Source organism: Rhamphochromis longiceps, linkage group LG10 (genome assembly GCF_057381845.1).
Source record: "Rhamphochromis longiceps isolate RC_006_pf linkage group LG10, R_longiceps_female_GT1.1, whole genome shotgun sequence".
In the NCBI taxonomy this organism is placed as follows: domain Eukaryota; kingdom Metazoa; phylum Chordata; class Actinopteri; order Cichliformes; family Cichlidae; genus Rhamphochromis; species Rhamphochromis longiceps.
In genome coordinates this window covers 30,391,169-30,414,378 of record NC_140566.1, presented here as the reverse complement: position 1 = coordinate 30,414,378, position 23,210 = coordinate 30,391,169, and the positions used below count along the sequence as shown (strand labels likewise).

The window sequence follows — 23,210 nt, the reverse complement described above, 5'->3', positions numbered from 1 at the left end:
AGGCAGGGTCTCATTTGTATTTCAGAGTAAAATGCCTCTATGGTATGACTTTAGACCTTTGCAGTCTCTTAACTTGTCATTTTGTTCCATAATTAGGTCAAACTTTTAATTTGTCCAATTCACTCAATATTTTAACGGCAGTTTTATAGAGTTGAGAATTACTTTGGTATTTACATACTGGCATTTGTTCCAAAATCCTTAAAATAACCTTAAAATAATCCAAAATATGAAGAAGGCATTTATTAAAAGGTAAGCTGAAGAGAACTGAGACCATACAAACTTTCCCTGAAAGGGTCCCAAGTAATGGTGCTTATTAACAGCTTTTCTGAGCTAGCAGTGCAAAAAAAAAGGCCTCTTGATACATTGCTACACCTGAGTTAAGTGGGATTTCGTCTCATAACATAGGTTATAATATTGCTCATAACATAGGTCAAAGGATAAGTAGGCCTTGTTTAATTAAAGTGGACCTATTTAGTTCATTTTCAGTTCCAGATTTATCTTCTTGCACTTAAGTTCAAAATAATCAGTTTTGCTTTGATACTAGGTAAAGGCACAGCCTAAACAAACTCTTTTAGCTCCACCCCTATTAAAGCCACCCTCCCTTTAGGCCATCTTTCTTCTGATTGGCTGCCCCTCTCAAAGAACAGCAGATGGGCGGAGTTTCTGTGCTCACTGCAAAATCAACATGCCTGAGTCTGAACTCCACATGTATCCAGTTTTCCAGTTACCATTTAGTATTTGTACATCGACAGACCTCACTATCTGAAACTATGATTTTGTTTAATATAAGCATCACCCCCGTGTCAGTGTAAATTAATGTCATAAAAGGAGGAAAATAGGTCCTTCCAAATGAAATGCTGTAACGTGGCTTTCACAGACTCCTGGCACAGATAAGTGTCTGGTGTTCTACAAGTGAGATTTGACACCACTCCCTGACAAAAAAAAGATCTGCTAATAGAAGCCGAAACATCTCAGACCCCAATCTCTGCTCCTCTGCATGTGTGAAATTGGGTGGAAATGTGATGACTGGGACAGCTGTGGTGTTTGTTGTGAAAACAAGCTACGCGTAAGTGAGGCTGAAATGGCAACATTGCTTCCATTTGGTAAAAATGGGACTGAGCCATTATTTACTCTGCTGGGTTGATATGCTGACAGATCACAAGGGGGTCTCTCTTTTTCTAAGCATTCATACTTCAGACATCGAAGCCATTTTAAGTTTTTTCCCATACTGTCCCATGCATATTAACTTCCGCTCACTGGGGTTGGTGCAGTTAGAGCAAAGGTGGTGCTGCGGCCTCTTCATTTTTTCAATATGCTCTTTTAAGATCAATCTACAAACTTAAGTATTTTCTTTTTTCCTGGACATACCTAACACTTTACGAGTTTGACTGCATTTCAGTTGCCTTCTCCTACAACTGTTTTAGAGACCGTGTGTTGATAAGATTATCTTCCATCAAAGCAGATATTCTTTGCCATATGATTTCCAACAAACAGCGTCACTTTGTGTGACTGGCTTTTGCCTCAAACTAATTAAAAGCACCACAGCTCAACATTTAATTTCGGTAGCTTGAGAAGACGGTGAATGGGTTTTTTTAAACTCCTGTTTCATCTCACTGGTGACAGATTTTGTTTGAACTCATTCATTTATTCAGATGTTGAGAAATGTTTGAGCTCATCTTTTCATGTTTAACTACTGGCTGCAGTTCCTTCAAGTGTCCTGCTCTTCTACAGTAACACTGAAGGCTTCACTGTTCCAGTCAAGCTGCATTTGTATGTATGGTTTGGGTTGAGTTTGTTTAAGGAATTGGTTTTGTGATGTCACACCGGATTCGTTTTACAAGGCTTAACTGAAAGTGCTGAAATATATTTGTAGGAATTGCGCTTCAGAGTAGAACAGCAGAAAGAGAAGGGCAGAGCAGATCCAAACCGCAATAATACCTACATGTTGCAAAAAGGAACCTGAAGTCCTGGTAAAAATAAATAAATAAAAAACAGCAAAATATTTTTAAAATTTAAAATGTTTAACCGTGCATTCTAGACACCGTGCCATCACCCATGGGTCTGAACTCATCATATTGAAGACTCTGGACATTTATGTTGATATCATGTTGGCTTTTTGGAGCCAGAGATCGCCATAGTTGAAAGAGAGGGTGGAGTGCATAGTTATATGCACTAGGCTTACAACTAGCCTAGTGCATATATAACTAGCCTGCTAAAGCAAGCCTGATCAGCAAGCTGCACTCATAAACTCTACTGACATCACTCACAGACACACATATCTACTGAATGCTGCTTGGTTACATGTCATGTCTATGTCAGCACACTTCAGCCACACTCCTAACTTTAAAACCTAACAGATTCCACACAGGTGAGCAATATTTTTTTATATCTATATCTATATATATAGATATAGATATATATATCTCACCTGTACTCTCAAATGCCCCAAAGGCTTTTTAATGCTAGAAAGTTAGTCATTTTAATGTCAGAGGGTACGAGGATTGACTCACTTTTTGAGTCAGCCTCAAGTGGCTACTCCAGGAACTGCAGTTGTTTGTTTGTTTGTTTGTTTTTGGGGGGGTTCTAGTCCTGGTTGTTTTTTCTTGCTTGTAACGAATATCTTAGCACCCTGCCAGCAGCTCAAGCCATCTTGTCTCATTTGAAAACCAATCACGGTTCACAGAATCCAGCATGAGTCACTCTTGATCATCTGCTTAGTCAAATACAAGTTAAGCCTCCCTTTGCTGCGGCGCTGCGTCATTTTAAATAGCTTTCTAACTTTCTTTCACTAAATTTAGGTTTATAGTTACAAGAACACACACACACGTACAAATTTAAAACATTTCACCTCATTTTCTTCGACACCTCTGGCCCTTATCCTGCTTTCAGTATCAATGAGATCAACTTTAAGCCATATTAGTAAAACTAATGAGAAAATATTTTCATGCATGAGATTTAAGTTAAGTGCTTAAATAAAAGGGCGTCTTACAACATACTGTGCACCTCACGGACCAGTTTGTTTCCTTTATTTATGCCCACAGTATGTACACAAGGATTTGGTTCAGGAAACAAAAATAACCTTTCAGAAAAGGCCTTCGGTAATGGAGTGAACAGCAGAAACTAAACCAGTGCAAACCTAAACTTCATCATCAAGTGATTAACCTGTATCTGCTCTTTATCCGTAACTTTAATGTAATTCATTTAGGAACGTAAAAGGTTTTTAGAGGAATCTTTATAGCTCTCTGACATAATCATATTTTGTCTTGTATCCCTTCCATGGGATATCAGATCTAATAAATCTAATTTTATTTATATAGCACACAGCGAATGAAATTTTAAACTGAGCACACCCTTCTCCCTGTAGATTAGGAAAATTATTACTTTGAATAACTGAAGAAAATAAGATTTTTAGGTATAAAAAAATGACAGCTTGTCTGCATAGTGTCCTTGTTTCATACAGGCTGGGAAATATTTGCTTACAGAAGAAATTATATTGTTTATGGACAAAATAAAAGCTGTACTAATGATACTGCCCTTTCATTCCAGAAACACATCGGAGCAGAGCACACATTCACTGATAGAAATCGGGTAGATGTGCTGAAAGAGTGGCCAGCTGAGCATCAGTCAGTTCCTTTTTGAGCTTGTGATGATGAGCATGTGACAGAGTTATGATCGCTGTATTGTTCGGTAAGAGGTCACTCTTAAGATAAGTGCACTCAGGACACTCAGTGCCCAAAGTGCTGTGACTACTTCTGCACTTGAGATAACTCTGATTCTTGCAGAAGGGACAAGGTAAAACCTAAAAAAATTCCTTCAAATCTATAGACCAAAAAAAACAAAATCCAAAATGGAGTTTGTGTGAGGCTTTATTTCCTTGAAGCAAAGAATAGAAGAATATAGATATTCTTATGTCACGGCTGTAACACTTGTTTCTCTTCATTTTCTTATTTATCACGTGTGTAATTTTATAACAGAATCGCTTTGGGATTAAACAGCATTTTGAGCCAAGGACGGAAATTTTGACTTGCTTTTGTTCATGAAAGTGAATTCAAGCGTCTCACCAGATAACAAAGGCTTTAATGCAACAGAAAAAAAGGGAATAGTTGAGTGTGGAAAACCATCCCCTGAGACAATAAAAAACAATTTACTATAAGCTGGAAAACTGCATTCAAATAAATACATATTTTTCTTTTCTGCCAGAATTTGTTTTTCATGTGATTGATTGATGCCAAACCTTTCACCCGTATAGACTGTCAGTTATTATTTTTATCCAAACTCAATCTGTGGAAGTTTGTCACTGGAAAAAAAAGCTAATAGCTCAAAACTTTTTAGAAAATAACTCAAAAGTTTTTCGTAGTTATTTTGAAATTTAGAGTTACAAAACTTTAGAAAATGCCAAAAATCTAAGTTTTCCACTTACTATGTTGAAAATTCGAGTATCTAAGTAAAACAAATACATTTTAAAAAAAAGAAAGGGCTGCAGAAACAATACCTTCCAGATCCCAATCACCTTGTTATCCACTAGAATGTAGCATTTTCTTTTAAATCCTTTTGCAATCAGAATTATGATCTCAATGTGCTGTTGTCCCAAACACAGCTTACTTCTTCAAGATCAGCTCTACAAATTCTCTACAGGCTCCCTTGTTCAGGGTTTATCTGCTTATTTCTTCATTTTTATTCCTGTTATTTTACTTATTACATTATATGTGGTATACACAGTATGACTATGTCTAAGACAGGACAGGCAAGAAAAAATGAGGGGGAAGACATTATAAAAGGATAGAGTACAAATAAAAATATACAAAACAAATATACAACACCTGGGACACTTCAATAGTCTTTTTGTGGTGTGTGTGTGAGAAAGAGAAAATGTACCTGAAAATGAGGGTGGGAACTTGCAATAACGCCCCCTTGGTGCCAGAGGCAGACAGAGATAAATCCAGAGGAACCCCCTCCCCCTGACACGGATGAAGTCCAAGCCACTCTGGATCACCAAGGGAGTTGGTCAATGACCACGCCAGAACATCCAGCCACGTGCCCTGGAACCAACATGTGCTTGCAGCCCAGTGGGGGGTAGCAGTGGCCAGCAGGGAGCAGTGGGGAGGATGAACCCCTTCCTCCATAACCATGTTCCATAGAGGCCAAGGCTCAGCAAGCCTCAGACACAAGCCCAGCCATGCACACACACTCACCATTCCCTCACTAACTCACATACCCACCCACCAAACCACTAATGACACACGGAAACATACAGGGACATGCACACAGATCTAATGGAGATGCAACCAAAGCACCAAACAAACCGCCCGTAGACCACAGTACCTGGCAGGGTGTGTGGAACAGGGGTTTAGGAAGATGCCCCTCCAGTCAGTGTTGAATGTGCTATGTTGTGCAGGTGTGCTGTGGAGTGTGAGTGTACAAAGTTTACAAGATGAGTATTGCTGTATGAAAACTAGTGCTGGGTGTGACACAAGCACCCCTCTGCTGAACAGTAGTGCTAGTCCCCACCTCCACCCATCCCCAAGACCCTCCATGTTTAAGTTGCAGATAAAATTAAGGGACAGATAGCAGTGAAGGGTTGAATGGGGCTATGGTAGTAACCCCACCCATTAGTCTCTAGTTAACACACCTGCCCCCAAGGCTCTATGGTTGTGGTGATGTTGTGAAGCATAATGACTATAGTGTAATTAAAAAGGAGGGGCAGGTCACCGCAGTACAGCCAGCAGAGCCACGTGAATGGCTCTACCCACTGTGATCTACACCACTTACAACCCTCCATCAAGACCCTGCATGTATGAGTGATGTGTTCTATGAGGGAGGGAGAGCCGGGGTATGTTAGACCGGGAGGTAGAGAGCCAAGAAAATGTCTTTTTTTCTACAACTTTATTTCAGTTTTTCGTTTAAGTCAAAGATTTAATGAAGACAAATCGTTTAAGTCCACGACAGTTACAGGTGTGTTAAAATGCTATGCAAAAATAGACTAACGTACGCCTTAACAACAGTATACTACATTACCCACAAGCGAATGAGTGCAAAATATCCTACGGCAAGCAACAAGCCTTCGCGTATTTTCCCTCGCCTCCGCGTACGCTAATAACGAAGTTAAGCAGAAGTTTTTGTAGAAGTGTGCCTGTGTCAGTTCACCTGGTGTTGTTACGTTTTAAATGTTAGGAACGGTTATTTATACCGACTTTAACAACGCAAACAGCGGAAGAGTTTGCCAAAGTTAGCCGCAAAGCTAAAACAACTGGCTGGGAAAGCTAAAAACAACTGTAGCTAGCGGCATATGTATAGTTAGTTAGGTAACCTCTTTTTACTAGAAGCTTCATTATGCGTCCTGATGTTTTCAGTCACATATGAATTAATCTTAAAATATGCAAGACCATGGTCGTACTAAGAGAGGGGATGTGTCCTGGACTGGATGAAGACTTATTACGCGACCTTCGTGCTGCTGATATTAAAACAGGTGAGTTTGTGGGGCAATGTGTCCGTTTTAGCCTAATCACAGACAAGTTATCGATAACACATCTGATTTCTTGGTTTCACAGTGGAGGACCTGGTTTCATCAGACATTGAGGGCCTTGCTCAGAAATGTTCTGTATCCTATAAGGTATGTATACTTTAATCCTAATCATAGATCCCTAAAAACACGAGATAGTGACCCTTACAAGAGTGCACTGTCAGTTTCCAGCTTACCCAACATATTACTCCAATTTAATCGAGGTGCTGCCTCGAAATTATCCCTATCACAGCAGTTTATTTAGTGGTGTTAGGAAGGAATTTAAAGTGGGCTTGTAATGCTGCTCCTCATTTTCTGCCACAGTCCATATTAAACATGGCCAAACTTTCTTATAATGAGGTCCGTGTATGTACAAGTAATCCCTATGAGTCATAAGCTTAGGCAACTGCTTTAAACCTGCAATTTCAGACAGTTTTTTTTCTACTCTTGGCTGGGTGTGATGTCAAAGAGAGTAAATCTTCTTAATTTGGTCATCTCAGGTGCACAGCTTTTATGAGACCTGTTTGTTTGGTCCAGCCAGTCAGCAGAGAGTTGTCTAAAAGGGCATGTTTGAGAAAGTGGATGAACTAAGGAGCTGCACAAAGGTTAGATGGGAGATAAGATAAAAATTTTGTGGGTGTGAGTCCTGCAAAGCTATTCTAGCATAAGTCCAAGAATTGAAATTCTAGATTAGGAAATTAGCTTAAAAGATGCCCTTTAAATTAACACAGAGATCACCCACATGTTATAGCTGGCATAAACACTGTAGGCCAGTATCTTCCTGAGCTTAGATACACACTACCACATGCAGCATGAGTTTCCCATTGTGTAAGTGGTTTATATTATTATGTGGGATACCTTCTTTTTTAAAGTCATCCATAATGGAAGCAGACCTCCCACTGGGTGCATTATATATATATACCCACTGCAAACAAGCTCATTTGGTTAACAAGCCAGGAAGGGCTGTTTTTTATTACTGGGTTAAATCAAGGTTAAGCATCACATTTGCTTCCTATCCTTTCCTATATTTTTTGTCCAGATCTGCAGTTAAAACTGGTTTTATGCTTTGTGTTGATATAATAGAATATCAGCATGAAAAATGTATCTAAAAAGAAATGAAAGCGATATCTATATTTCCACAGAAAATGATAAACGGTGAAAAACTTTCTAGCTAAAAAAGAAGCTAAAAACCTCCTTCTGAGTTCCCCCACAAAGTCCTTCATTATCAGTCTGAACCTGCAACGATAGGTCAGCTCTCTTAGTTTTAAATCAGTGTGCAGTGAGAACCAGAAAAAAGGCAGAGATCATGAAAGAAATCCTGTCTAACTCAGAACTGGCCTTCTGGGCAGATAACGGTAAACTATGTTTTTTAGACCATGAATAGTGTTTTCCACCAAACTTTTCAGAGATATAAGAACACAAATGATCATGAAGGGTACCCGCGAGGGTTTTATAAATAAAAGTGTATCGGGGAGTACTTGTGTGGGTGGATGGGACACTGAAGCCAACCCAGACTTTCTTGGTAAAAAGATGAGTGAGCATTTCTGTCAGTCAACCATCCTCTGTGGTCTCTGTGTCTGGACATGCAGACTGAACATGTATAGGATGAAAATTTTGCAGCCCCAGGGGGATAAAAAAGCTAAGAAATTGCAAGAGAACATTTAGAAAGGTGCAAAATAAATTATGCCGTCTCCATACTTCTACACTTGCACCATATCTCTCCATATAGCCTCGCTGTAATTTCACTTTCTACATTTTTAAAGCCAGTTTCATGGAGGAAACCTTCACCTGACTAATTTGAAAAACATCTTCCTGTTTCTGTACAGTAAAGCGTGTAAGAGAAATAATGACCAAAATGCATTTTTATAATGGAGAGAGACTTTGAAGATGTTTTCCCCATTAGATCATTATGCTTTTCAAATATTGTTTTTTTTCCCATCACTGCCTGCAGCAGGCTCAGGCTCATCCCAGTGGCCGAGCTAGACTTTCTAACCAGCTTGCTCAGCCTGCAGGCATCCCCTGAGCTGATTACCGGGCATCCCTGTGCTCCATCAGACTCCTGCTGTTGATCTGAACCGTTGTCCTGCCCACACAACAGAGATGAGGTCAATGCTAGGTCACCTATACATTTATCTGACTAAAGCGGCCTCCTACAGTTAAATTAAAGCTACACAAGACAAAGTTTTCATGTAAAAACATACCTGTCTCATGAGCCCACAAGCCAAATTTGGAGTGCCAACCTTCTTCCCACTAATTGAGACCCAACAGATTTGTCTGATTTCCCTAAATAAATTTCAGCTGTTGGGCATGAAGTCTAACAGGAAATCTTCTCTGCCCAGAAGGAGAGACTAATCAGAGTTTAACTCTGCTTAACAACATTAAGTGCTCTTTCTAGAGAAAGCTGGACTGCCCAGCATTTGATATTTTTGCGGTTGAGCTTCATATGAAGCATCACACATCAGCCTGGTTAGTGAGCAGTGTTCTTGTGCAGCTGTGATGCTGGAGGAGCCAGTGGAATACGGTCGGAGTTTTACAGTAAACTTGAAGCTAAACACAGCTCTGTGCACACATGCAGGGATGTTTTATTTAAAACAGAAAACCAAAGATCATGAGGGATGATGGCATGGGAGAGCAATAATGACGTATTGAATTGTTAGCAGTATTCTATTCTACATACACCTGCGTCTTTAACATTATTAGATCTGGAGCAAGAAAGCAAGGGAGAAATTAACTGTATGTAACACTGGGTAAAGAATCTATAGAGACTTGTTTGCCAGCTAAGCAACTTGTATGATGTTACCTATTTTTCTATGTTAAGTAAGAGATCTGTGTAGTATAATTTAATTTTATTAAGACATTATTGTCCATTTGAATTTACAAGAACAATGAAAGTAATGAAGAAAACACAAAAATGCTAACAAAAGTGTTACTGAAGTGACTCAGATAGGGAGTCTCTGCATTAGGTAAAGGCTTGGGTGCAACGTGTTCAATCCCACTACCCAACGTTGATATTTGGCATTGCTGTTGGCACAAACGAGATCTGCACACACAAAGTAAAGGTCAGAGTAAAAATCGTCCACGTCTTAGGGGAGCCTTCATTCAGACACGACTGTTAAAGGAAGATACCCCCGCTGTAATCATGACTGGCTCACTTCTGGTACTTTGCCTGATAAATGTATTGGGCAGTGAGAACACTTCTTATACAGTGACACCGTAATAATACTGTGTCAGGATAGCTTATCGGTGTCACCGGTGGAATTAAGAATAGAGAAAGAAAGTAAGGAAGCTGTTGCTTTGCTGGTGCCCCTATCTCAACGTAATACCAACACAAAGACTAAGATGATGCCGACTGGTTATTATTATAGCAGGACAGCTTCAGTGTGCCTTTTAAAAATGTCTCTAATTCTACTGGAGAAATCGAATATCTTCTTTGAACACTATATTCTGTCACTGGGGGTCGGTTGCACCAACTCGTCTTCATTAAGCGTGGTCCTGATCTGGTCTTTATTTTACAGTCTTTTGAATTTACTTCAGGTTGGTTGCGGCGACCTAGCTAAGCCTAGACTTTACCACCTCCTGTCCTAGCATTCACTTGTATTCACATGTGAGTACGACTTGCCTGTTAGCACGTGCTGCTTTGCGGCAGTTATAACAAATATATATTGGGGGTTTTAACCATCATAAGAAAATTGGCTAATTGAATACAGTAAGCACTAAACACTAATTGCCAAGCGGTATAACTTGCTAACAATCAAGAAGCTGTTGAGTTGGAAATAAACATTGCTTTGACATGAGCTCAGAAAATGATTCATGGAAAAAAAAAAGATTTCCAAAGCAAACACACTTTTTAATTAAAAAGAAATATCCATCAAAGGGGCTGGCATCCCAGTGCTATCGTTGACATTTGTGGAGATGATTCACCTGCTTTTCTTGTTTAGTCAACATCGGAGCCAAGTTAGACCAACTGTCCCATGATGGCTCTTTGGTTAGTTCAGATGGATTTCTTGTTATTGCAATCTCTCAATAAGCTGCTCATTGTTGTGTCCAGCTTATTGCTTCCTGTCTATTTAGTGGCGTCTGACATGCATGTTTCCTACATGTTGGTCGTGACTTTGCAATTCGAATTGATTGCTGGTGGTAATGAGAAAGTCAGACTTTGAATGCCACGTTACGACTGACTTATCTTGAGACAGTGTTGATGTGGTGGAGGTGGTGAGCATTTTCTAACATGGACGTCATCAATTGTGTTGAGAGTTTTTAACTTCAAAGTTAGGATACGATTTGCATCATTTTCACACACACCAAAGCATTCTGGGGCAGCTGGTGCCCTTTGGATGGGCGGGCATTATCATCCTGAAAAGGTCGCTCCTATCAGGATGGAAATGTTTCATTGTAGGTTAAAGGTGATCACTCAGAACAACTTTGTACTGATTTGACTTTATGTCAACAGAAGTGGATCCAAACCATGCAAGAAAAATGTCCCCTACAGCTTAAAAGAGTCAAGAGATCGCCTCACAGCTGGGGTCAAGGGTTCAGCTCTTTCCTTTAAGTTGTACTCATTTGTAGCGGCTGAGCTGGAATACTGGCAGAAACTGAGCTGATTCGCTAATTAAACTAACTGCTAGTCCCTGCAACCATTTGGATAGTATGCCCAAAATGAAGCTTAAAAAATAATCCACGATATCACTGTCTCAACTTGTTTTTTTCCATCTAAAGTGATTTGACATGGAGCAAAACCAAGATCTGGCATTTACTTTAATTATGAAGCAAATGATGAATGAGGGCATTATTAAAAAATATCCTTCTAATCACATGAAGACAAGCTGAATTTTTACATTTGGATTATAATTAAAATGGCCTAGAAATAAAACTCCCCAATCTGGCAACACTGAGTTTTTTGTTTTGCAGCTGATCCATGCAACATTTGTGTGAGCCTCATATGCTGTAATTTTTCTATTTCAGGCTCTGTTTGCCATCCGCCGAGTGCTGCTAGCCCAGCACACAGCATTTCCTGTGTCAGGTGCTGATCTGTATGAGGAGCTATTGAGCTCAACAGCCATCCTCTCCACTGGAAACCCCAGGTAAAGACAATGCTGCTCACACAGCAGAGCACGCTTCTTTGTGTTTCAGCGGCTGGAGGGGATTTAACGACAGGCTCGATGCCATAAGGAAGGTTCATCTCGGGAATCAAATATGCGTTCCTGAGGACACATTCTTAGGGTTTGAAATGCACTGGCTTTATTTTTTTTTATCTTTTCCACTGGATTAGAGTCTTTGAAAGTCTAATGCCATGATCTTTGATGAACAAAACTTTCAGTCTTTGCAAAAATAAATTTAAGCAGCTTTGTTGGGGGATAAAAGTTTTATTATGTTTGCCAGCTTTTCTGTTCATCTTTGCAAACCTACACGGACACTGCAAAGCATGTAAAGTCAATAGTATCATACATTAGCAAAGATGTTTTGTATCTTACATCGATCCATTTTTATCAAACTAGATTCTTCATTCTCAATCAGTGCTGAAATTCAGTTTGCATTGAACTACGCCGGATTATCCATCTGGAACATGGCTGCTGCTGTTGTTAAAAATACATCTGAGCAAAAGAGTCTTTTAGAAAAAGGCCTGCGTGCCACATTCCTGCACTGAGGAAACATTTTAGCAGCTAAAGCTGACTTTTTTTTTCTTTTTCTTTTTGCTTGTTCTTCCATTTGGCTGGTAAACGTAGCCTAAAGTGGTTTCTGATATATCAGCTGCATTAACTTGGCCTCCAGCTTGACTACTTTCCTCTGAAAAACAAACACCACTGGCAAGTCTTTCAGAACATTTTTTGTGGTACATCAAAAAATTAAATTTTCATGATTTGACAAAACCTCAAGTTCCCTCTGCAACCAGCACAACATTGTATTACAGCAGTACTTACAATTAACCTGTAAAACTGAGACACTGAATCCGATGAAAGTTTTCACACAGAGGTGTGCACTGGAATCCGAAATTCAGCTGTCTGTATGCCGTCAAAGAACAAAGCATTCCGCATAAATATTCCACTTTTGGATGGGAAGTACTCTTCAGCCAGGTCACAGACGTATCTGGACGAGTCTGTGAATTGGGGCAGCATGGCATAATTTATAAGCTGCTACCTTTTCCACAGTTAAACTCACTGTTGTAGCATAATTAATGACCACAGGTGTTTTTTGGCCTCCCCATGGTTCTTTTTTTGAAAAGTGGTTTTCATAAATTAGTTAGTGCCTTGGATTAGTGATATGAAACTGAATCAGTCGTGTGAGCACAGTAGTGGGATTTGTGTGTGTCTTGGCTGCGCTCTACTGGTGGAAAGGTGAACTGGTGAATGATGCGTTTTGATGTCCATCGTGTCAGTTTGTACTGTGAGTACGCTGTTTGCTTCATGCACAGACAGAGAAATGAAGCACACACTTACTTAGCTTTAAGTTTATTAGAGACTACAGCCTAATGTAGGTTTAAGCCTAAAACTGTCTGAGTAATAGTCATTTCTGTTTAAATTAAAATAAATAAAAAGTTAGAGTAAATATCACGAACACGTCTTGTTTTCTATGTGGTTTTTTCTTGTTTTTTTCTTCAGTACATGTGTGTTATTAACTTAAAGCCTGAATACAGTAGAGAGACAATCAGTAACATTAAAAAAAGGAATAATAGAAGAAAGAATATGATAACTTTTTTTGTCTGTTTGTTTTCTGTTTTGTTATTGGAGTTCAAAATTAAATAAAAATTGTTGAAGATAAAAAAAAAAAAAAGGAACAATAATAGGATGATGGGATATCTATCATAAGGCATAGGATTTAGATTTAACAGGACCCCAGTTCCCACCTCTCCCCCTTTAAATTTGTCATTTTAATCGCTTTAAAATTTGAATTACAACATTTTTAGGACAGATACAGATATTTAGTGATTTAAAAAGCCGATATTCCAAATTATCGGATGTTATATCCCAATATTTGGTATATCAGTTTAATTATGTACTCATTTACATAGACTTCCCTGTTAGTACAGAAAATAGTCCTTCCCAGTAGTATTTGTTTATTTTTCTTTTTTCACTCGTTCAAAGGCACTTATCCCTTTCAGAATCAGCATTATTTTTAATGTTGGGATTTTTTTTAAACACTTTTTTATTTAAAGGAAATAGTGATTGAATCTGCTGGCTGCTTCTGTGGAACATCTGGAATTTTGTAGTTATTCCCTTCCATAGTATCCGACATGAGTGGTTCCAACTTTTAATGGTGAATTGTTGTGTTGCTGTGCTTGGGCCCACCAACATGTGGTAAATTAGTTCTGTTTTCTTGCCACAGGCGGGTTGATTGTAGAAAAGACATTAATTTTAATGACAAATAACTAACTAGTGCTTCTTCTGTTTAATTTCAGTTTTAGAGAAGAATCCAGTTTCAATTGAAAAATCCAAATATTTCGTTTTTATATATTTTCTTAACCATGAACACTGGAGATGCCTTTAGTGCCTGAAAGTTGCAAAAGCCTTTAAACACTTTCCTTTCTTCTTCCAGTTGTTTTGATGTACACCCAGTGAAGAGGAAACTTTTTTTGGTTTGATTTCAACAACATAAATTTAATGTAAATAAAAAATCAGGTTAACTTTCCTGCTAAAACATTGTAAATATGGAAAACTTTCCTTGGACTGTCAAAAAGTTTTGAGCTCCTTGGCTATAGCTGAACGCTTACTGTACCTGTCTCATTAAATATCAAAAGGGAGCTACTTTTTGTCTTTAGCAGCACAGAAATACTCCCGAAACTTGCATTTAATAGACTTCAGTCGCAGCTCAAGCAATAAAACTCAAAAGCAGTTTAATAGTGAATGAATGATAAATAGTATTTGCTTGTGTGGCTGCTGAATATCAAACAATATGTACAAAGTAAGGCTAAACAAACCTTATCAGATTTTCTGGCCCTACACAAACGGGATGTGTGATGATGACTGATAGTGATTCAGAGCCATCTCATGCAGCCCACGAAGTAATTGTGCCAACACTCGATAGGGCGGTAATAGCAGAATAGCGTGTATCTGAACCATTGTAGAGATGTTTGGCTGTGATCAAGTGCTGAAATTCAGCACCAAATCAGAAGAGTCACTTAAAACCTCATTGAGAATGGCAGCGATTTTCTTCTGTCTGAGCCTTCTCATGAGGAATTCAGCCTTGAAGCTCAATGTCAATGTTTAGTTAATGAAGCTTAACACAAGTATTACACAAGTATCACAGCTCCTCTTAAGTAAGATCCTGCTAATTCCCACTATTTGTTTAAATAATCATTCTGGAACGGGGTATGGCCGGCAGAAAATATCTGTCGACGGGAATCTTAAAATCATCTTTTATAGAAAAGCAGAGTGCAACAAAGGCTGAGCCTCTTCATTGCTTCCTTTCCTTGGGGTCCAAGGACTGCACAGTCTTCTGAGCACACTGATGAGGGCAGCCTGTGGGAGATTTTGAATCTGTGACTTTTCAAGGGCAATCACTTTCATCCTTCTGAGTCCTTACAAGAACCTAACTTGACGATCAACAGTGCAGCTCTCACAGCACTGTTGTCACAGAAGGCAAGAATAATGCAAATACATCCATACCCACCAATTCTTCTCTTCAGAGTCACGCCATGGGTGGTGAGAACTGCTATCAAGCAGCCACAGGCTTCCAGCGATGCTTAACCAAGGTCCTCCAGCTTGAAGGTTATGTAAATTAAACTGCATGTCTGTCACATCCGTCATCACGAGAAAGATGAGATTCCACAAACTGCACAGATCACTGATCTGAGCTTCAACAGACACAAATCAAAATGCTGAAAGAGAATAGTTCTCCGTTTCCCTGACTTGGATTAGGCCTGCTGTGAGACCATAAACTTGTTTTTTGGTTGTTTTTTTTTGGTAGAGATCTTCATTGAATTTTTCCTTTTCTTCTGGGACTAGACTTCAACCGTGTCTGGAAAACTGCCTATGATAGAAGTCATGAGAATATAATCATTTATATAATCATTTTTTATTACTTTTGATTTTTACTTTCTTTGTCATTTCTTTTGTGAGTCCAGTTTAGTTTCAGCTATTTTCCAGAGTGGGTTTGTTCATTTCACTTTGGTTTTAGAGGTCTAACTGGAGATTTATGCTTCAGTATGAAATGTATGCTGTAGCTACATCGTAACCAGAAAAGCCTCTCAAACCCCGTGCCAGGGTTGGGGAAGTCCAGGCCTCGAGGGCCGGTGTCCTGCAGGTTTTAGATGTCCTTGATCCAACACGGCTAATTCAAATGGCTAGATTACCTCCTCAACATGTCTTGAAGTTCTCCAGAGGCCTGGTAATGAACAAATCATTAGATTCAGGTGTGTTGACCCAGGGTGACATCTAGGCCTTCAGGCCTGGACTTCCCACCCCTGCCCGATGCCATAACCTACAGCGTAACCTGACGTTCTCCTGTCTAGAAATGTAACCACACGTCAGGTCGACGCAGACCAGAACTATTGCGATTGGCCTCTTCATCAATTCCTCCTGTGCAAAATCTCATGATAATAAGAAATACCCAGCCAATATTTATAAAGGCTATTCTGATCATTGCAGTGGATGCATCAAGACACATTGGCAAAGGGTTAAACCAAACCAAGTGTTTTCAGGTATTTATTTATTTATTTTTGTTTGTCTTTGTAGTTTTACCTTTTATACCAGCGGGCCATGGGCCGATACCAGTCTGTGAGTCGTTTGGTACCAGGCTGCGAGAGTTGAGGCTCGGGTGTGAAATATTGTTACTGGTTTTATTTTGTTGTATGTATCTGTGACACCTCAAAGGCCGGTCCGTGAAAATATCGTCGGACATAATCCGGTCCGTGGCGCAAAAAAAGGTCGGAGCGCTGTTTTATACCACCACAGTGGATTTGAAATCAAACAATAAAGATGTGATTGAAGTGCAAACTTTAAGCTTTAAGAGGTTTAACAAAAGTATTTCATTAACTGCTGAGGAATTGTATAGATTTTTATAGCAAGTGCCCCATTTTTAGATGCTCAATAGTAACATAATTTTATATATAAGGATTATTTTTAATACCTGAAAATCTTCAGCTGTCAATGGACTGCCTGCACTCTAGACTCCATAGACATTAACAAAGAGAAACTCTGCTAGGCCTTTACTGCAGCCACCAGCAGGCATTGCTTGTTTAAGAGTCTCTCTGCCTTCGGTGTTGTCTTTAGTAACTGAAAGCATGCTCTGTTGGGTCGACAAGAGGTGACTGACCTGGTGTTTGAAGAATTTCCCTTTCCATTCCTTTGAAAAATGTTATTTCAGTATGATTTAGGTCATTATCCGTTTGCACTGCGAAGCTCTGTCCCGTCAGTTTTGCAGCGTTTGCTTAATCTGAGCAGAGCATTTGCAGTTTTGGGAAGCTGACTGTTTGCCACCTCTCTATATGTCTTAGTTGGTTTTTCAATCTAACGATGCTCTGCTTCACTTCCATCGTCATATCTTTGTGAACAGTGAACAGCTACTAAATGCAACTTCAACACTTGGAATAAAGTTCAGGTTTTTTGGAAAGAACGAGTCTCATCCAGCCATAACGCTGCTTGTCAGTTAATTCTCCAATTACTTCTGAGCCTCTGAAAATGAGGGACTTTGTATAAAAATGGCTTTAATTACTGAACAGTTAATGCGATACTTTTGCTAAACCCTTTGAAATAAAGGTGGAATTTGCACTTCAATCACATTCATTGTTTGATTTTAAATCCATGGGGGAGATGTAGCGGGACAAAATGAGAAGACAAAATTGCCTCATTGTCAACAGACCTGACTGTATGATTAAAATATAAACTGATACTGCAGAATAAAATGACTCTATTTTTTTTGGTCATTAAAGTAGAAGTGATGTAAGAAGAATAAGAGGAGTCTACATGTGACTTTGTATTCTGTTACCAGCAGCTGTCAGTTTCTGAACCAGCTGACAGTTTTTGGTGTTGTCTGCTATCGACATATTTGGGGCAATACTCAGTAAGCATTTAGGCTCAGCCGTCAGCGTTGACACAAAATACAAAAAATCGACCAAAACACACCAAAAACTCTGTTTTTCTCGCCTGCAGCAGCTTCTGGTTTCCTCAACTTTCAGCTGACAGTTTTCTTAATATTTCTCAGTGAGGAGTCGTCTAAATCAGCGGTCCCCGCCCCGGGCCTCGGACCGGTACCGGTCCGCGAGAGTTGAGGCTCAGGTGTGAAATGTATGGTTTTCAGGGTTTTTATTGGTTTTCAGTGTTATTTTGTTATCGTTTTTATCGTTAACTCGGTTTTCCTGGGTCTTTTCACGTGTGTTATGAATAAATCTTCTTTTTTTCGGTACCGGTACTAGTTTTATTTTGTTGTATTTATCCGCGACACCTTAAAGGCCGGTCCGTGAAAATATTGTCGAGCATAAACCGGTCTGTGGGGACTGCTGGTCTACATGATTGGAGAATTAGCAATTTTATGGCCATTGGTCGTAGTAATTCAGTTTGAGAGTGAATGCTCCTCCTGTTCTGTATTTCATACATATTGCTTACCTTTTCCATTTAAATTAAGTGAAAATCGGAGCTGCATAAAATACTTTGTCGTTACAGTTGGGAACAAAGGTGCACACTATGGATTTTAAAATAAACATTGAGGTGAAGCCGCTCGAGATTTTATCAGGTTTCCATAAACCATAGCGATGATTTGATGCTTCTTAATGAAGTAATGCAGTGAGAGTCGCAGTTGGCTATTTTTACATTTTTATGGAAATGGATTTGTACCTTTTGACTTTTTATCTAAAAGACATGTTTTTCTGCTAATGGAGTTGTTCATCGTTTGTACTGATGACTCAGCTGGGAGAATCGTGCATCATTGTCTGTGCAGAACATGGCAGGGTGTTTGTACCTGCTGTAACCCCTGGCATCTTGAATTACTCCTCCCACCTGTCAGAATAATTGTAGATGCATAAGACATAACAAATCCAAGCAGTAATGAGCCCAAATGGTCATTTGAGGTGATTAAGAGATATTATAAAGGAGTTGAGAAACACTGCTTGGTGTGTTCTGCTTTGGGAAAAAGCTCTGATAGCATCTTCAACTCTATTGGATTGTTTTTGCTTTTTCAGCGTTGTTTATGAGAACTTGACAGTTGCATTACCCCGTGAAGTTTGATGAAGTAAGCACTTAGCATTAATTAAAAAGAAAGATACCAAAATCAGCTGACTCATGTGTGAGCTTATCGGTGCCCCAGTAAAGGACGGAGCAGCCCTCCAAGCACAGATGTGGAATCATGCATTTCTGTAGTATTTCAAGCTTTAAGTTATGGACAGGGCTGTAAACAAACTTGACAGGCGTTCTGCTCCTGCTCGGCAGAACTCTGATGTGAAGTCAGGTTGTAAGGATGAGGTTAAAAAGCAGCTCCAGAATGATATGAGATGTTGACAGCAGGTTGTGAAACTTTCGACCATGGCCTTCCTTTTAATCACATCTGTAGCATCACATAAGTCGAGCCCGCTGCTCACTCAGTTCAGTAGGAAATTAATGGAGCTCTGGTGATATACCGCTTAAGTTTCTTGTGGCATGAACGCATAAAGAGAGTGGATACACCGGGGTCGAAGAGGTTGCGTATAAACGACCCAGGGCGTGCAAAAGGGGAACTCGGGGGAGATTTACTTGCACAGCAACAATGAAACCCACAGCAAGACTGACAAGTCTGTAAATCCTAAGCACACTCTCATCACTCACTATACTGATGTGAAAAAATATAGTTGAAAGTAGCATCTCTGACTGGCACTTGAATCTATTTGGGATGGAAACAGTTTAATATAGAAATATATAAGTGAGGAATGATTTCAGAACTGTTTGCAGCTCAAAGGGTGTCGAGTTCAAAAACCAAGTTTGGTGTGAGTAAATAAAAAAAATTGGTTATCTTGAGATATTATCTCACTTCCTGTTTGTCTGCTTCATGTGATAATAGCTCTACAGGACTGAGCTGCTGCGGTGAATAAACAGCCGGTTTTAGGAGCAGCCTTTTTATTTATGCCCTTGTTTTTTATTCATAGAGACAAAGATTCTTTATGAATAATTAAAAAAAGGAGCTGTTTTAAGTGTCTCAACTCTTCATGAAACTATCTTTGAACATTTAGACATCATAGCTGTGCCCACTATCAGTGACTGTCATCCTATGTGCTCACATCAGTCACCCTGAATGCTGATGTGTCCCCAACAGATTCCATATCTTGTGGCCACAATTTTGTCATCACGTCGCCATGCATCGCTAACTCGAGGCCACACAATAATATGTTACCGGGATGGTTTCCACTGAGAATGATAATGTGAAAGATTTACTTTTAAAGTACTTAATTACACTTGAGAATATTTCTGCACACCATTTAAAGGCTATAGTTTCAGTTTGTGTTGCACATGAGATTTTATGATGTTCATGCCACAAAATTAGACTTTATATCTTCTGTTATTTATTTAAATTATACTTGTATGTCTCAAAAAAACCTTTCATTCATTCATTGATCCACGTCAAGCCCCTCCCTGAGCCTGATTCTGACTGAGGTTTGTTTTACGGTTGAGAGTTTTTCCTCCTCGTGTCAGAAGAACGTGTTCAATCATCTGATTGTTGGGGTTTCATCTCTAATATTATCCAGTCTTTAGCTTACAATGTACAATATAAAGCACTTTAAGGTGACAGGTGTTGTGATGTTGTGGAGCAGGGAAATTATTTTACTGCTATTGTTAAATAATTGTCATCATTACCATTGCATTAATAATATAATCTGGAGTTGATATTGCATTCAGAGGTTTAAACAGTGTCTCTTTCAGAAAGACTGAGTTGCAGGCTGACAGGAAGTTGTATGCAGAAGTGAAAGCAGATAGTTATTTTGAGCAGCAGGCTAAGACGAGGCTTTAACAATGTAACAGATAGCTTTAAGAAGGCCTTAAGCAGTTATGACTATTTTATACACAATGCATATCTGTGCTTATTAAAGAGTTGGAGCTCGGTCAATTAATTGGGGGTCGGAAGCTTTGTTCGGCGCGATGTTCGGACAATCTATTGTGCAAGTGACTTGGAGCCATAGAAGGAATTGCAATACATGCTTACAAAACACTTATATATCAGATCATTTTATATTAAGCTTTTAAGTTGAGGTTCTTGGTTAAAACATTTATTTAGTAGAAGACATACACATAGTCTCAGTGAGCTTCTGGTCTAGTGAAAGGTCAGAAGTGCAACAGGTGAATTGAGAAAGAGCATTTGAGGACGAGACACAGACAGTTAAGAGGTGACACAAAGAGCATGTGAGGTCAACACATACACACACATTAGTTAGATTTATTTAGAGGAGAGATTAGTTATGTCTCGACAAGAAAGAGGAACAATTCACTTTAAGATAACGGAAAGTACCAGCCATGAAAATAGAAGATGATCTTCTGGGTTAAAAGTCTGATCTATGTATAAAATGTATCTGTGACGCATGAAGGGGCGTCAGTAAATCAAACCCTGATGCTATAAAATATCTGTTCATGCTTTGATTAAGTCGAGGACTACTGGCTGTCTGCGTACAGAGTGTCTTCCCACACGTGTGTTCATTAAAATCATTGTTTGACCAAAGAGCTTCTGGACCAAGAGTGGTTTGTACTCTCCCTCCTCAATTTTGAACCTTAACAATGTGAAGCAATATAAATCAAATTGAATTGAACTCATTCATTCATGACTTCAAGCTCTTGAAAATCGGAAACCCAGTATCTCATATTATTATAATATTCTATTTCAAGTTTGAGTAAGTTATTGTTCAGTGCACACAACCATACAATCATGGGGAAGACTGCTGACTCTGCAGTTGTCCAAATGAAGATCATCAACACTTTCCCAAGGAGGGTGAGACACAGATATTAATTGCTGAAAAGGCTGGCTGCCTGCAGCATTCCTTACCAAAGCATGTTTGTGGAAAGTTGGTTAGAAGTCCATTTAGAACTTTAGGAAGCGTCACACGGAGTGGACTGAGGCCGGTGTGACTTCATCACAAGCCACCACTTACAGACGACATCAGGACCGGAGCAACAGCTGTCACATTGCTAATGTTAATTCCTAATATCGAGCTAGTCCTGAACTAGAGGCAACATCAGAAGTGTGTAATCTGGGCTAAAAGGAAAAAGAGCTGAACTCTTGCTCAGTGGTCCGAAGTCCTTTTTACAGATGAAAGTAAATTTTGCATTTCATTTGTAAATCAAAGTCGTAGTCTCTGGAGGAAACATGGCAAGGAACAGAAAGGTGTTTGAAGTCCCGTGTGAAGTTTCTGCAGTTGGTAATGACTCGGTGTGGCTCATTTGCTGGTGCTTTTAGTGACTGGGCAACTTTATTTGGTCAAAGTCAATGAAGCCAGATACCAGGATCACTTCCCAGCACTGCTGAGGAGTTTTGTGGAGATACCGATTTCCTTTTCCAGCAGCGCTTTGCTGACCGTGCTACTACTGTGACTGACCACCCAACTAACCTGCACTGTGGGACCGCTATCAAAGCAAACCCTCAATACATTAGCAGGTGTAGCAAGCTGATCGCCTTCAAATGACATTGATGCTTTGGTGCAGTAAGAACTAAAACAGTTCCAACCAAGGACTATAACCTCACAGAAGTCGGACTCATTTTTGATTGATCATAGAAAATACTCCATGAGCCATCATCATGAAAACACTTGAGATATTTCACTTTACATGTACTGAAAATAAAATATTTAAAAAGTTTTCGTTTTGAATAAAAAAGGATGAAAACAAATGGACTTTTTCTTGACACTCTACTTGTGGCCTGATTTAAAGTTAGAAAATTGTATCTCAAACCTTTTTTAGGTACATGTAAAACAAAGAAACAGACTTGCAATCCCTTTTGCTCTAGGTATAGATCATTGCTGCACATCTAAACCACATCAGACAATCTTAATTGTTTTAATTAAAAAGCGAATGATGTTTTGTGATTCACTAAAACTCAGGCTCTATAGATTTGTAACCTGTAGAAAAACAACAGTTCACTTAAGCACTGAGGAAGATACAAAATCCTTCAAAAAGCAGTTAATGAAAAACCAACGATTTCTGAATGAATTTGAAAGCTGCAGTTGGTGCCTGAGCTTGACAAGAAGCAGCTGGAATTAAGAATTGGCCGAGTATCTTAAGAGTAGTCTGGAGTCAGGCTCAGTTTGTATTATGTTTACCCAGCTGCAGTTTTTGCCGGCTCTACGGCTGCACTTAATGGTTTATTACATTGGATGGCAGTTGTGAGTAATGAATTGTACCTTGTTTCTTGCAGCTTAGATAAACTGCTGGATTCGGGCTTGTATACTGGAGAGATAACAGAGCTGTCGGGAGGCCCGGGAAGTGGCAAATCTCAGGTGAACATTTCCTACCTTACCTCTCCGTCACTGATAATTTCAGCCTCATAAATTCACTCCTTTTTAGAATTCCCCGTTCTCCCGTAGAATAAGAAAATGCACCTTCCAGAGTCGCTGTTTAACCGAAACAAATTGTTCATGTTAACTTTAACTATCCCCGACATGCTTCCCTTTGCTTGTAGGTGTGCTTTGGTGTTGCAGTGCACATTTCTTACCAGCTGAAACAGAGTGTGATCTATATCGATACGACAGGAGGGCTGGCTGCCAGCCGCTTGCTTCAGATGCTGCAGGCTGAAACCAGCAACACAGAAGAGCAGGTGAATTACCTGAAGCTGC

The 23,210-nt window shown here is 39.4% G+C and overlaps 1 protein-coding gene across 1 annotated transcript in view; it reads left to right on the top strand.

Moving 5' to 3' along the window:
* The first annotated feature begins 5,841 nt into the window (after window positions 1-5,841).
* The window catches only part of rad51d (RAD51 paralog D), a 24,640-nt gene continuing 7,271 nt past the window's right edge, over window positions 5,842-23,210 (top strand). The window contains exons 1-5 of the mRNA XM_085421283.1: window positions 5,842-6,466; window positions 6,549-6,610; window positions 11,462-11,580; window positions 22,793-22,874; window positions 23,057-23,191. Coding sequence (XP_085277409.1) covers window positions 6,385-6,466; window positions 6,549-6,610; window positions 11,462-11,580; window positions 22,793-22,874; window positions 23,057-23,191 — 480 coding nt within the window. The 5' untranslated portion in view covers window positions 5,842-6,384. The remainder of the gene's footprint in view (window positions 6,467-6,548; window positions 6,611-11,461; window positions 11,581-22,792; window positions 22,875-23,056; window positions 23,192-23,210) is intronic.